This window comes from Lucilia cuprina, chromosome 3, assembly GCF_022045245.1.
Source record: "Lucilia cuprina isolate Lc7/37 chromosome 3, ASM2204524v1, whole genome shotgun sequence".
Taxonomy (NCBI): Eukaryota; Metazoa; Arthropoda; class Insecta; order Diptera; family Calliphoridae; genus Lucilia; species Lucilia cuprina.
In genome coordinates this window covers 2,441,860-2,454,857 of record NC_060951.1, presented here as the reverse complement: position 1 = coordinate 2,454,857, position 12,998 = coordinate 2,441,860, and the positions used below count along the sequence as shown (strand labels likewise).

Genomic DNA, 12,998 nt, shown 5'->3' with positions numbered 1-12,998 from the left:
CTAGTCTATAGTCTAGTCTATAGTCTAGTCTATAGTCTAGTCTATAGTCTAGTCTATAGTCTAATCTATAGTCTAGTCTATAGTCTAGTCTATAGTCTAGTCTAGTCTTTAGTCGAAGCTACAGTTCATTTTATAAAACTCCCTCGAATTTTTTTCTTGTTTTTGCTCACCTGATCAACTTCAATAAAACCTTGCGCATGTGGCGAACGAGCTGTTCTCCACTTGGCCACAGCAATGCCCACAAATATGGCCGCCATTAAGGCAATGCCGGCAAAGGATAAAGTGAAATAGACATTGCGACCCTCCTTATTCGCATGCGCCGGTGAATGAGAGAATTCTCTGCGTAGAGAGAAGCTCTGCAAAGAGAAAGGATATGTTTTAGGTAAATACGGGTATAGAGAACGTATGCGAAATACCGATTCGCGATGACCCAAATCATGGGACATGAAATGTTGGACAGCAGGTTCGGCCTCTTGATGGGCTACGGCAGCGGCTACATCCTCTACAGCACGCTGAACAGCCTCGTCATCCACGGTGGGCAGGATGGTTTGGGTTTTAGTGCTGTGAAGTGATAAATAGAGAGAATAAATTAATATTATTATTTTGTAGATTAAGTTTAAAACACTTACCTTAAGGTAGCCTCCAAATATTCCTCTGCTGCCAGATCTTTGTCACTGTGCGAAATTTTTGTGGGATCTACTACGGTCTCATCTTTGCTGGTTTTAGATTCCTCACTGGTAAAGGCTCCTGAATCTTGTTCGGCTTTAACCATATCGTCTACCTTCTTGGCCTCCAAACGCAATTTTTCCTCACGCAATTTCTCGCGTTCAGCAGCTCTTTGTTCTTTGCGTTGTTTCTCAGCCAAACGTAAACGTTCCTTTTCAGCCACTTTGCGTTCAATTTCTACACGATATTTATCTAAAATGGCAGCCTCAGCTTCTTCACTCATGCCCAAAGAAGAACCGGGAATATCATCTTTGCTGCGCAAAGCCAAAATGTAATCATTCATGAGTTGAGAAATCTTATTGGACAATTCAGGATAACGTTTAAGCATGGTCATGGACTGATTAACAGCACGATCAATATCAATCAAACGTTCCAAAGTGCGAGGACGTTCTGAGGCGGCAGCCTCCAAACCGCCAGCACCACCGGAATTCAAGAGATGACGATAATGAGCCAAAGCATGAGCACGATCCTTGTGTAAAGCACGCAATAATTTTTGTAAACATTTCTCCACATGATGAGCCTTTAAATGTAAAATGCAGAAAACATAAGTTACCGCAACTCAATACCACATTTTGTTTTTAAGAGATGAAAGAGGAAATAAAACGTAGGAGAAAGGAAAGGAATGTTGAATACACACGCACACAACATGAATTTCTTGAAAATATAATTCTTACACGACGTTTTAGGTGATTACATATGTGTGAGTTGGGGCGAAAAATGCTGGGATTGTCAGTCACACAGTCAGTCAGTGGGTATGTCTGTCTGTCTGTCTGTTCGTACATTTCAAACTACTTACATTTGGTGGTTGCTCTGTTAGGGCCTGTGTGTAGCATGTCATCGCCTCACGTTTACGTTGATTTATGTGTGCCAAAACACGTTGCTGATGCATGGCTGCCAATTGGTGTTTTTCCGCATTACCTTCCTCTTCGAGTGCCTGAACAGAAGTCTAAAATTACATTCCCATATAAAGATGTATTGTACATTTAAGAGAGAAAGATTATCAGAAAGAAGTTGGCTTTTTTTTGTCTAAAAATTTGCAAATTTTCTTAAATTTTTCTTGTTTTTTTTTTTGGTGTCATGACTTTTGTTTGTTGATTTGGGTGACTTTGTTTTTTGGCGATAGCGATAAAACGAAACAAAGAAATTTTGCTGGGAATTTGTTTAGGAACTGTGTATTGGTTCTAACTACTAATAGGTTAGTTATACAAAAATAGAAATGTTGTTCGAGTTTGAAATGGTTGGGGTCTGTTGATTTTAAATGTTAAACTACTGAGTGCAAATTCTACTAAAGAAATTAAATATTCAATATTTTTTTATCACAAAAGGAATTTCTTTTTTTATCTAAGGAATTCCTTTAGACTACCATCAACATGCAGTTAACGTTTTACATGAGTTAATGGTGTGATTATTTAAACCAAAATGTGTAAAAACGGAAACGGGGTAGTGAAATGACAATGAGTGGGGTGGATTGATAAAAATCTTATGTTTGGAACAGGAAGTGAACAAAATTTGAATATATTTAAAAAGAAATGCAGAGTGACAAAGTGAACGAATATTTGGAGTTGTTTTAGAATGACATAATCCCTATTAAATAGTTTAGGGAGTTCCAAAAAGATTTGGAGATTTCAATTACGTCTCTAAATGGAAGCCTTTATAATAGAGCAATACTCTGATATTGACTGGGGACAACTGTGTGCTCTTCTCTTGTGTTGAATCGATTGAATATTTAGACTAAATCGTATCGATGTGGGGAATATATAGCTTTGACTCTAATCTTTGGAAAATTGGAAAAAAAGGTAGAGAATATACTAAGGAGAGAAAGTAGATTATGTAGCACAGGTAGAACTGTCCTCATGGAAGACCATTCGATCCTTTAAAGGATCAGTATAAGCGATTAAAGGAAAGCAGAATTAATTTCCTCTTACTACAGACTTTACATCAAATTCAAATGATTCGCTTTCTTAACAAGAAACATCCGACTAGCGGGTACTAGTCTTGATGTTAAGTATTTCCGCTTCTATTCGTTTAGAAATTGACTCAGAACAACTGAGTGTACATTCTTTTTTGAATCGATTTAATCTTTGGACTTAATGATCGTATTGACCTGGTGAATATCGATCTCGTTTCAAAATTAATTGCCTAAAGTTTGGGAAATTGAGAAAGAGGCAGAAAATGTACTAGGGAGAGAAGGTAGACCGTTAAATACTGCGAAATCATACGTCATGTAAGACCATGTGATCTTTCAAGGATCAATATTAGTAACTAAAGCAAAGCGGAAGTTATTTTCTCTTCCAGAAGCCTTTACTCCTAATTCAAATACTTTACTTCCAGGAAAGCAATTGAATCGACTCAATGCTTTAGATGAGACAACCGAAATATATATTTTATATTAAAGCTGAAGTTTAAATTTAAACTACGTTGACATGAAATGATCTTAAAGTTTCCCGTCGTCAAACTTCTAATTTAGGAACAACCTTTAGTGATCAAGATCTTTAGATGATCTTGAAACTGGTGATCGTTAAATTTCAAAAATGTTCTTAATTGAAGAGTCTTTACAACTCACTTTTCATCATCACAGGATTTGTTAAGTAGATTTTTGTAGCAGCTCTTCTTGTAGCTTCGAATAAATTCCTGAGGAGCCTTCAGTACACTGAAGATCTTAAACTCAGATTTTCTTCTTTTTTATTACGACGTAGGTAAAGTGCTCCCATTAATGCAAGGTTTAGTCCTATCAGTGATTTCTAATAGAAATGTTTAAATTTCCTTAATTTGGGAGTCCGAGTTGTTGGAGCACCAAAGAACAAGTTTATCTGAACAGATACTTAAAATTAGTTTCAGGGTTTTTAACTCGAGTTGTTTAAGCAACTAACTTCAACTGGATCTCTACATTTGCACATAAATTCGTTTTAGTGTTTTCAACTTTGGAAGTTATAGATCTGGAACGGCATTGCATTTTGCTTAATTTTAGAAACAAAAGTCTACCAAATCAAAAGAGTTACACACAAATTCGCTTCAGTGTTTTAAACCTTAGAAATTCGAGAACTGGGACAGAGGTGTTATTAACTTGGGATGTTTTAGATCTGAAACATCATTAAATTTCTCTAAATTTTGCAAGTCTCAGTTGTTGGAGTAACAAACATGAACTAGATCTGAAGAGTGGCACAAAAATTCGTTTCAGTCTTTTCAACTTTGGAAGTATTTGATCTAGAACATCAATGAATTTTTCATAATTTTGCAAGTCCAAGTGGTTGGAGCACGAAACTTCAACTAGATCTGGACAGTTGCACAAAAATTCGTTTCAGTGTTTTCAACTTTGGAAGTTTCAGATCTAGAACATCATTGAAATTTTCATAATTTTGCAAGTCTAAGTTTTCGTTTCAGTGTTTTCTGCTTTGGAAATTTTAGAGCTGGACAGAGAGTGTTTCTAACTCGGAATGTTTTAAATCTAGAACACCATTAAATTTTTCTTTATTTTGAGTAGTTCAAGCAACAAACATCAATTAGATGTGGACAGTTGCAACAAAATTGTCATCAGTGTCTTTAGTGTTTTCAATTTGGAAAATTTAAGATCTGAAACTCCACAGAACAGGTTGAATTGATGAAGATAGGAATAGTTTTTTCAAGGTGTTTCGATGGCGAAACATTTGTTTATAAATTGAACTCCGGACGAAGCTTAATGATTTCACAAGGTTATAATGGACGAGATTTGTTTGATTTGGATGGGTCAACAATCTCAACAGAACTTTTAATAGAAAGGAGTGTTAATAGCATTTGAGATGTTTATGTTGACTTTTTTCCAAAGGTTACGTGCTACAGAATGATAAAATACATTATATGTAGAGCACTATTTCCTGCAAGAATTCCCATTTACATCAAGTTGTAATTTAATCTTTAAATTCTTAAACAAATTGAATACAATACGAAAAGACTGTTTTGAAGTTTCTAATAGTTTCCTTTATATTCTAAAAACCATCTGCGCTTACAATACAATACATTTTCTTCAGCCACTAACAACCAAATACAGTTCATAAACATTCTCCACAAGCCTCATTAAGTCTCCATGGGAATATGTTATTTTGAAAAGAAAAAAAAACTAGGGAGAAGGAATGTGAATAGTAACGACGCATTTGCTCCTTTATGTGTTTTTATTATTTTCTTTTTTGCTTTAAATAATTAGATTAGAGATAATTTTCCAACTAACTAAATTTTATAATTTGCTTATTATATTTATTATTTTTATGGTAATTGTAGTGGTAGAGTACAAAAAAAGAACATAATTTTAGTAGTAGTGGTAGTATTATTATGGTTGTAAATAAATGTAGTATTTAGTAGTAGTAGTAAAAGCAACAAAGCTTTGAAAAATAATCAGATTAATAACCAATTTATGTATTTAAAATTATGTATTAATATTATTATAATTATTATGATTACAGCAAATCATTATCATGTTTATTAAGGGAGTAATAATATATTTTAGCTAAATTTCAAATTAAATTTATTTTGATAATCATTATCATCATCATCATTAGCACCATACTACAGAAAATTTAATATATTTATTATAAAGTTTTATATTTATACAATATTTATATATAAAAGCTTCATATCTGATGATTCTTTCGCTCCCATTATTATGCACAACTACAACTAAAAAAAATATATATATAATACAACACAGAATACAAATACAAATACGTTTACTTGATACAGTTACACTAAATTATATACAAAGACATACCAATACTAATAATAAAGTTAAAAAAAGAACAAAAATAAAATTCTGAAGAAATAAAAAATCTTTAAAGTTTTTTTTTTTTTTTTTTTGTTAAAGGATAATGTTATATTTAATGAAAATGAAATGAACATGAGCAACTTAAATATGACTTGTAACTTAAACAAAATACAGTTAGTTTAGACAGTTAGAGATTTTACTAGTTTTCACATTTCTTCTATTGCCTTTTTTAAATGTTTAATTAGCATTTGCTAGAAACTTACCTGGAAACGTGCAGTCATTCTTTGTTTAAAACTTTGTGCAGCCTTAGGATCAGCCAAACGCATATCTTGATATTTTTCCTCCAAATCGGACCAGTCCTTCATGACACGTGTTACCTTTTCACGATGCGATTCCTCGAGGCGCTGTTGGGCTTCCTTGTTTTAGAATTTATTTGGGTTTTGATAATTAAAAAAAATGCCTGGGCATGGGAAAACACTTACTTTTTGACTTACTTTGTAGCTCTGGTGTTCATAATGGGGATCGAAGTGTGTAAAGTAAGGATCAGGTGTGGGTTGTCCGGTAGTGGGTGGCATAGGCAAATCACCATTTGATTTGCTATTAATCTCTGCACCCAAAGATTTTTGTTCTTCCTTCTTTGTTGCCGTTGGTTTAGCACCACTAGAGCTACCCTGTTGATCATAATTATCAGCAGTATCTTCTTCATAATTATCCTCTACAGAATCATATTCAGCATTAGCATCATCTCCGGTGGCAGCCGCTTCATCAGCAGCCATTTCATCTTCTTCATCGTCGGCTAATAAATCGTCTTCATCATCATCATTATCCTCCATATCATCACCGGTGTCTTTGGAGTAGTTGGAATCATTATCTTCACTGCTGATATCATCTAAATCATCATTGATGGGATTGGTGATTTCAGCTGGTGGCAAAACGGGTAAATCGGTTTTCTTAACGCGTATTTCATCGGCTAATGAAAGAGGAATAAATGAAAATTCCATTCAGTTTTAAGTAAATTCAAAATAACGGAAAATTTGTTATTGCAAGGGAAGGTTTTAGTGAAATTTAGAAAATTGCAAAAATCGGGATATATTAGCGTATGACAAAACTGTTACTAAAAGTATGTTAAGAGAACACTTTGGAAGATGTTCTAGGAGAAAGATTTTGCGACACTAAGGAAATTGAAAGCTTATTTCGACTTCAGAGCAACAGAACTTTTGATAGGAAGTACTACAACATCTGAATCCATTATCTTTACTTGAAATATCAAGATACATTGTTTCTGAATGACAAAGAATACATTCTTCTTAAAAATTAGTTTAAGTTTTTTGTTTTTCCAAATTTGTTAAGAGAACTCTTTCGAAAACGTTTCAGAATAAAATTTTTGCGACACAACGGGAGGCTTTTTTCGAATTCAAAGTAACGAAACTTTCGACAGGAAACAATGGAAGGTCTGTTATTGGATAAGGAAAATGTTGAAATTGCATTTGAAATTTGGGCTTTACAAGACCCATAAGGATGCGGAAAATCAATGTTAATTACTTCATAAGAAAGTTTTTATGTAGAATTTTGCAGGATCAACTCATTCAGCATCAATGTTTAGAATTAATTGATTCGAAGGATCAATTGACAATTACAATCAAATGAACTACATATTTATCCATTCAAGTGAATGGTTGCTCGTCAATATGATACGATATGGGCCCATAGACATAGGAGAACCAGCAGACAATATTAATGACAGGGAACCTCTCGAATTCTTTAAACAGAAGGACCAATTGCTACAGAAAATAAAGGTTTCATTAGAGGATTACGGATCACGGAGGATTTTGTGGCTTGAAGGACCAATTGATAGGAAGAAGACACCACTGCAATGATAATTGAAACACCGAATAACGACATGGATTTATTGGTGTGAAGGACGAGATTTGTTTGATTTGGAAGGGTTAACAATCTCAAATTTCAGATTGACGGCTTGGAAGGACCAATAGTTTGGGAAATTTAGAGAGTTAAGGCTTCTCCACATGGATGAGATGAGATTTTAGATGGATCAACAATCTCTAATTACAGATACAGTTTCGAAGGACCAATTGCATAGATGTGTGTGTCTCTGGAAGTTCGTTCTAGTTTTAACACATCTTTCTAAAAGTTAAATAAATCCCTTTCTTACTGCTGAAAACTTAATTCTAGAGATTTTTCAAACCTTTAGCTTTTCATTTTGCTTTTATAACTCCCTTTTATTTAACTGTATTCTTAGAGAATCTTTAAGCTAAAGAAATTTACAGGCCAATTGGTCACGTTTATCAAACATTTACTTTTTGAAATTGGGTTATATTTATTATTATTTTGTTGGCTCTCGTTCTCTTTGACAAGAGATGCTATGTGAGAATGGGTGTAAGTGTGTATGTTTTGTGCTAGCTGTCTTTCTGTGTGTGTATGTGTGTGATTTTAATCTCCTTCCGCTAAACTAGATACTTCGATTTATTCCAACACATATCTAGCGCATATTTAAGTCATTTGTAAAACAAACAACGTTTTTTTTTCTAAGTTTACTATTTCCTTTTATGTATTTTTAGTTAAAGGAAAAGTATGTGTGTTAGTGAGTGTGTTTAAACCAGGAATGTAGAGGAATGTGTAAGCTAAGCGTGTGTAGATAGTTTTGGGGAGAGAGGAGGTTTAAATACTTTAGATTTATACTCACTTTTAAAATGTTTTGGACAGCATACAAATTCAACACCCGAAAATAAGGAAATGCCACATGGCAACAACATGGCAAAACTACGCATTTGCATGCCACGCTCTTGACAAGCAGCAGCACCAGTCTGATTCCACCTAACGAATGGCCAGCAACGTGAAGCATTGTGTATATGATCGAATAGACAACCTTCGGGTACTAATAAAGCATCCGATTGGAATGGTCCTTCTATAAACATAAAACAAACAAAAAAACACATTAAACGGTCAGTTGCAAACTAAATATAACAGACTACAACGACGTCTAGCTAGAGCTGTTGTTTTCCTTTTCCTATTGAGGCTTTTAAATAAAATTAGTTGTTTGTGAATAATATAGTTAGAACTTACCCAAGCAACGGAATGGTTTAATCCAACGATGAGCACCCTTACATTTATTAGCATTCAATGCACCCTGACGACACCAGCCACCTATTTTCTGATAGTGTGATGATTCCACTATATTGGTAATATCTCTGTTGGGATATGCCTGCAAATTGAAGAGAAAAAATAAACGTTGTTAGATAAATAAATATGCTACACATAGTTTGTTTTAATACTAGAAAATACTATAAATCTAAAAGAATGACTGACTGTACACTTTAAGAAATTTTGAGTTATTTGTTAAGCTAATGATTAAAGCAGCTTTATCGTAGGATAAACAATGACTATTTATTGTATCTTTAAAGGTTTATTTTAATTTCTTATTGTAATTATTACTTTATCTTGAATAGTTTTAAAATTATTAAAAAAATTCCAAAATTACTTCCTAATTAATATTACTCATACGTACCCTGTTATGTTAAGAGTTTTATTTAAATAACTTTTTAAATACTGTTGGGATTTGAATGAAATATAAAGTAAATTTATAGTGGACAAGCTAAGCTTTTAGGAAAATTTAATCAAACTAATAATATGTTTATAGATTTTAAAAATCAGAACTATTTTCTTATAATTTAAACAAAATTTTCACACAATTTGTTTCTCCAAGTGTACTTGATGTGTATCGATAGTGTATATGAATAAGAGAGTTAATACTTTAATGTGTAAGTATATGTATTCATATATGTATACATTAAAGTTAGAATGTGTTTGTGTGTGTGTCTATTTGAAACCATTGAGGTTTAAAAATAAAATGAACACCAACCAGCTCTAAAACATTATAAACTACACATGCAATAACAGCAGCAACAACCTCTACATTTTCAAACTCACATATTTTTACTTTTTAACTCTTTTCCTCTTTCATTGCTTCCCTCTCTATCACACTTATAGACCATGAGCCAAATTTTGTATAAAACAAAAAAAAAAAAAAAAAAAAAAAAAACGGAAACAGGAAATGGAGCATAACAAATCGATTTCAATAGAATTGAAGTCTTAAAATTGAATTTGTCTATCAAAGGTTTATATACATACATATTGTTGTTGTTGTTTTTGTTAATTCCATGTTATTTATATAGTATGTGTTTTTACTCCTATTGCCAAACATATACTATACAAATTTTCTACATTCGTTTACACAACATTGTGTTTTAGGTATTTTAAAGAAAACAAAAGAGTCAAAGAAAAAAAAAACCTAAATAAATGGATTTGTTCTCCTCAATACATATATCTATAAGCAGACATAAATATAAATTTTTTATTTGTAACTAAACTGCAGTAGTTTAGAGTTTGAAATAGATAGAGATTTCTAAGAAATATTATAGAAATATGGTTAAGAATTTTAACTTTTATTTAAAACAAAAACTAGGAAAATTAAGTTTAATTTTATTAATTCCCAAAATTTATAGTTAAATGTTTAATTTCTTAAGTTAACAAAAAATGCTGAGAAAAACTTTTTGAAAAAAAATAATTTTTATTTTTGCACCTTATTTTATAAACAATAAACAAGCTACGTTATGTCTTAACATAACTAATTTGTAGCCTTAAATGTTTACTTTATAATGCAGTTCATATTATGTCTCTAGTTCCTTCTGTTTCAAAGTTATTAACAATTTTCTAAAATTACTGCCTAATTAATATCAATCATACGTACTGTAGTGCAAAAATTGTTTTATATCAATAACTTCTTAACTACTGTTTCGATTTCATGGAAATGTATGACAAAATTGTAGAACTAGAACAGTACTAGAGCAAAACTAGAACAGAACTAGAACAGAACTAGAACAAAACTAAAACAGAACTAGAACAGAACTAGAACAAAATTAGAACAGAACTAGAAGAACAGAACTAGAACAGAACTTGAACAGAACTAGAACAGAACTAGAACAGAACTAGAACAGAACTAGAACAGAACTAGAACAGAACTAGAACAGAACTAGAACAGAACTAGAACAGAACTAGAACAGAACTAGAACAGAACTAGAACAGAACTAGAACAGAACTAGAACAGAACTAGAACAGAACTAGAACAGAACTAGAACAGAACTAGAACAGAACTAGAACAGAACTAGAACAGAACTAGATCAGAACTAGAACAGAACTAGAACAGAACTAGAACAGAACTAGAACAGAACTAGAACAGAACTAGAACAGAACTAGAACAGAACTAGAACAGAACTAGAACAGAACTAGAACAGAACTAGAACAGAACTAGAACAGAACTAGAACAGAACTAGAACAGAACTAGAACAGAACTAGAACAGAACTAGAACAGAACTAGAACAGAACTAGATCAGAACTAGAACAGAACTACAAGAGAACTAGAACAGAACAGAAGCAATTTAAATTATTTTTGTGACTTTTATAGTTTAATAGTTATTGATTATTTTTTAAAATTACTCCCTAATATCAATCATACGTACCCTAGTACGAAAATGGTTTTTTAACAATAACTTCTAAAATATTGCTGCGATTTCAAAGAAATGTATGGCAAATTTTAGGCATAAAAACTAAGCCTTTAGGAAATTAAAACAAAGTTGAAAACTCTCCATGCAAACGAACTATTGACTTTTAAATGTTTACGTTATATTATTTTTTGTATGTTTTTATATCAAATTAAATTAATTATTTTGAAATTTATTAGCCTTAAGTATTTTAAAAACAATTAAATATTTATAGCTTTTCTTGTTTTGAAAACCTATAAACAAATAAATTATTTGTTTTATTCCAAGCTAATGGCTTGTGTTATTTTCTATTTGTTTTATGTTTTAAACTTTATCCTTTATTTATTTATATTTTTTCGGAAAACCTTAAGGCTTAAAACAAATACTATAAGAATTTATATGCCTTATTAATTTTAAAACTTTTGTTTTTTATTTTTTTCAAATATTTATTTGTTTAGGGTTTGTTAAGGATCTAAGGATTATCTATCTAATTTGTTTTTCTCTTTTAATAAACTAATAGCATTAATAACCATTTTTAGTTTATCATATTATGACAATTAAATTACATTTTTGCTCTTGCTACAAAATCTTTATTTAATTAAATATTCTTGTTAATTAAGTTTTCTATTTTATGTTTATGGTTTTCTAGTACTCCTAAAAGACTACTCCATTTGTTGTGGTTTTTTTGGGTTGCGGCTGTTAGCATTTTACTCTATGCTCTTACTTGATCGATGTTTTTTTGTCAGACAATTTCATTATGTTATTTATTAAATACCTACGTATGTAAATGATTTGATAATTTAAATATACAAACACATATGTTTAGAGAAATTTTTGATTTTCAAACTAAAACCAACATTTACTCAAACATCATTATTTTAAGGTTTAATACTTTGGGGATTTGTTTTAAGTCGTTTGCTATAAACTTTAGTTCATCATTATGTAGTTTATTAATTGCTAGTATTAGAAATTTTATTAAGTTTTTGTTAATGTTTCCTGAAAATGGCAGAAGAGAAAAAAAAAATAAATCTGCATAAAAGTTTAAAAGGTCAATAAAAAGTTTCAAGAGATTTTAAATTAGAATAATGTGATTTGGTTTCCATAAAGATAACTACAAAATAATAAAGAAATAAATTTAATAACAACAAATTAAGTTTATTGCTTAATTAAAGTTTTTAGCAAACATTTGATTTCACAGAAAATTTATCACAGATTTGGGCTTTTACAGCAGACACACAGTATTCGTTTCTAAATAAACTTCTATAAGAATTTAAAGCCTTAAAAGTATACTTTCACACACAGCTTGAATAGCTGTGCTATCTTTTATAGTTTAAAAGTTATAAAGAAATTTCTTACTCAACTCCCTAATTAATATCAATCATACGGCACCTTTTACAAAAAGTAAAATATTAAATATCTTCTAAACTATAGGATTAATAAAACAAATATTTAAATAGGTAACCGATAGCAAAGAAAACAAACTTCTAACAAACTTCTAACTTTCACTTTAATATGTTTATTATTTGTCTTTTTAAAGCTCTCATTTTTATTATATTTTAATACACTTTTTTATCCTATTTAAACAATTTCTATGTGAATTGATGTTACAGGAAAAGATTTACTATCTTCTTGTCAATATTAAGTAGGTACAACTTCCTTTATATTTTATATATATAGATTGGCAAATAGAAACATGTGCAGCAGCTGCAGGAAAAGAGGTTACGCAAACATTTTCCAGCAAAATGAAAGGAAATATATAAACTAAATTTAGTTCCTCTCTTTTTTGTTAGTTAATAACGAGGTTGGATAACAGAGTTTTATTGGAAAATGTGAATAAGAATTGAAATACAACTAGAACAGAACTAGAACAGAACTTTAACAGAACTAGAACAGAACTAGAATAGAACTAGAACAGAACTAAAACAGAACTAGAACAGAACTAGAACAGAACTAGAACAGAACTAGAACAGAACTAGAACAGAACT

The 12,998-nt window shown here is 31.2% G+C and overlaps 1 protein-coding gene across 5 annotated transcripts in view; it reads right to left on the bottom strand.

Annotated features, from left to right (window-relative positions):
- Positions 1–107: 107 nt before the first annotated feature.
- Positions 108–12,998, bottom strand: part of LOC111676744 (amyloid-beta-like protein) — a 98,611-nt gene continuing 85,720 nt past the window's right edge. The window contains exons 3-10 of one of the 5 annotated variants that reach the window (XM_046947575.1): positions 8,540–8,678; positions 8,160–8,381; positions 5,941–6,428; positions 5,722–5,874; positions 1,523–1,672; positions 630–1,246; positions 417–561; positions 108–356 (exon numbers count right to left, since the gene is read on the bottom strand). In XM_046947575.1, the coding sequence (XP_046803531.1) occupies positions 126–356; positions 417–561; positions 630–1,246; positions 1,523–1,672; positions 5,722–5,874; positions 5,941–6,428; positions 8,160–8,381; positions 8,540–8,678 (2,145 nt within the window). In that variant the 3' untranslated portion in view covers positions 108–125. The remainder of the gene's footprint in view (positions 357–416; positions 562–629; positions 1,247–1,522; positions 1,673–5,721; positions 5,875–5,940; positions 6,429–8,159; positions 8,382–8,539; positions 8,679–12,998) is intronic. The other 4 variants (XM_046947578.1, XM_046947576.1, XM_046947577.1 and 1 more) reach the window with 4 other exon arrangements.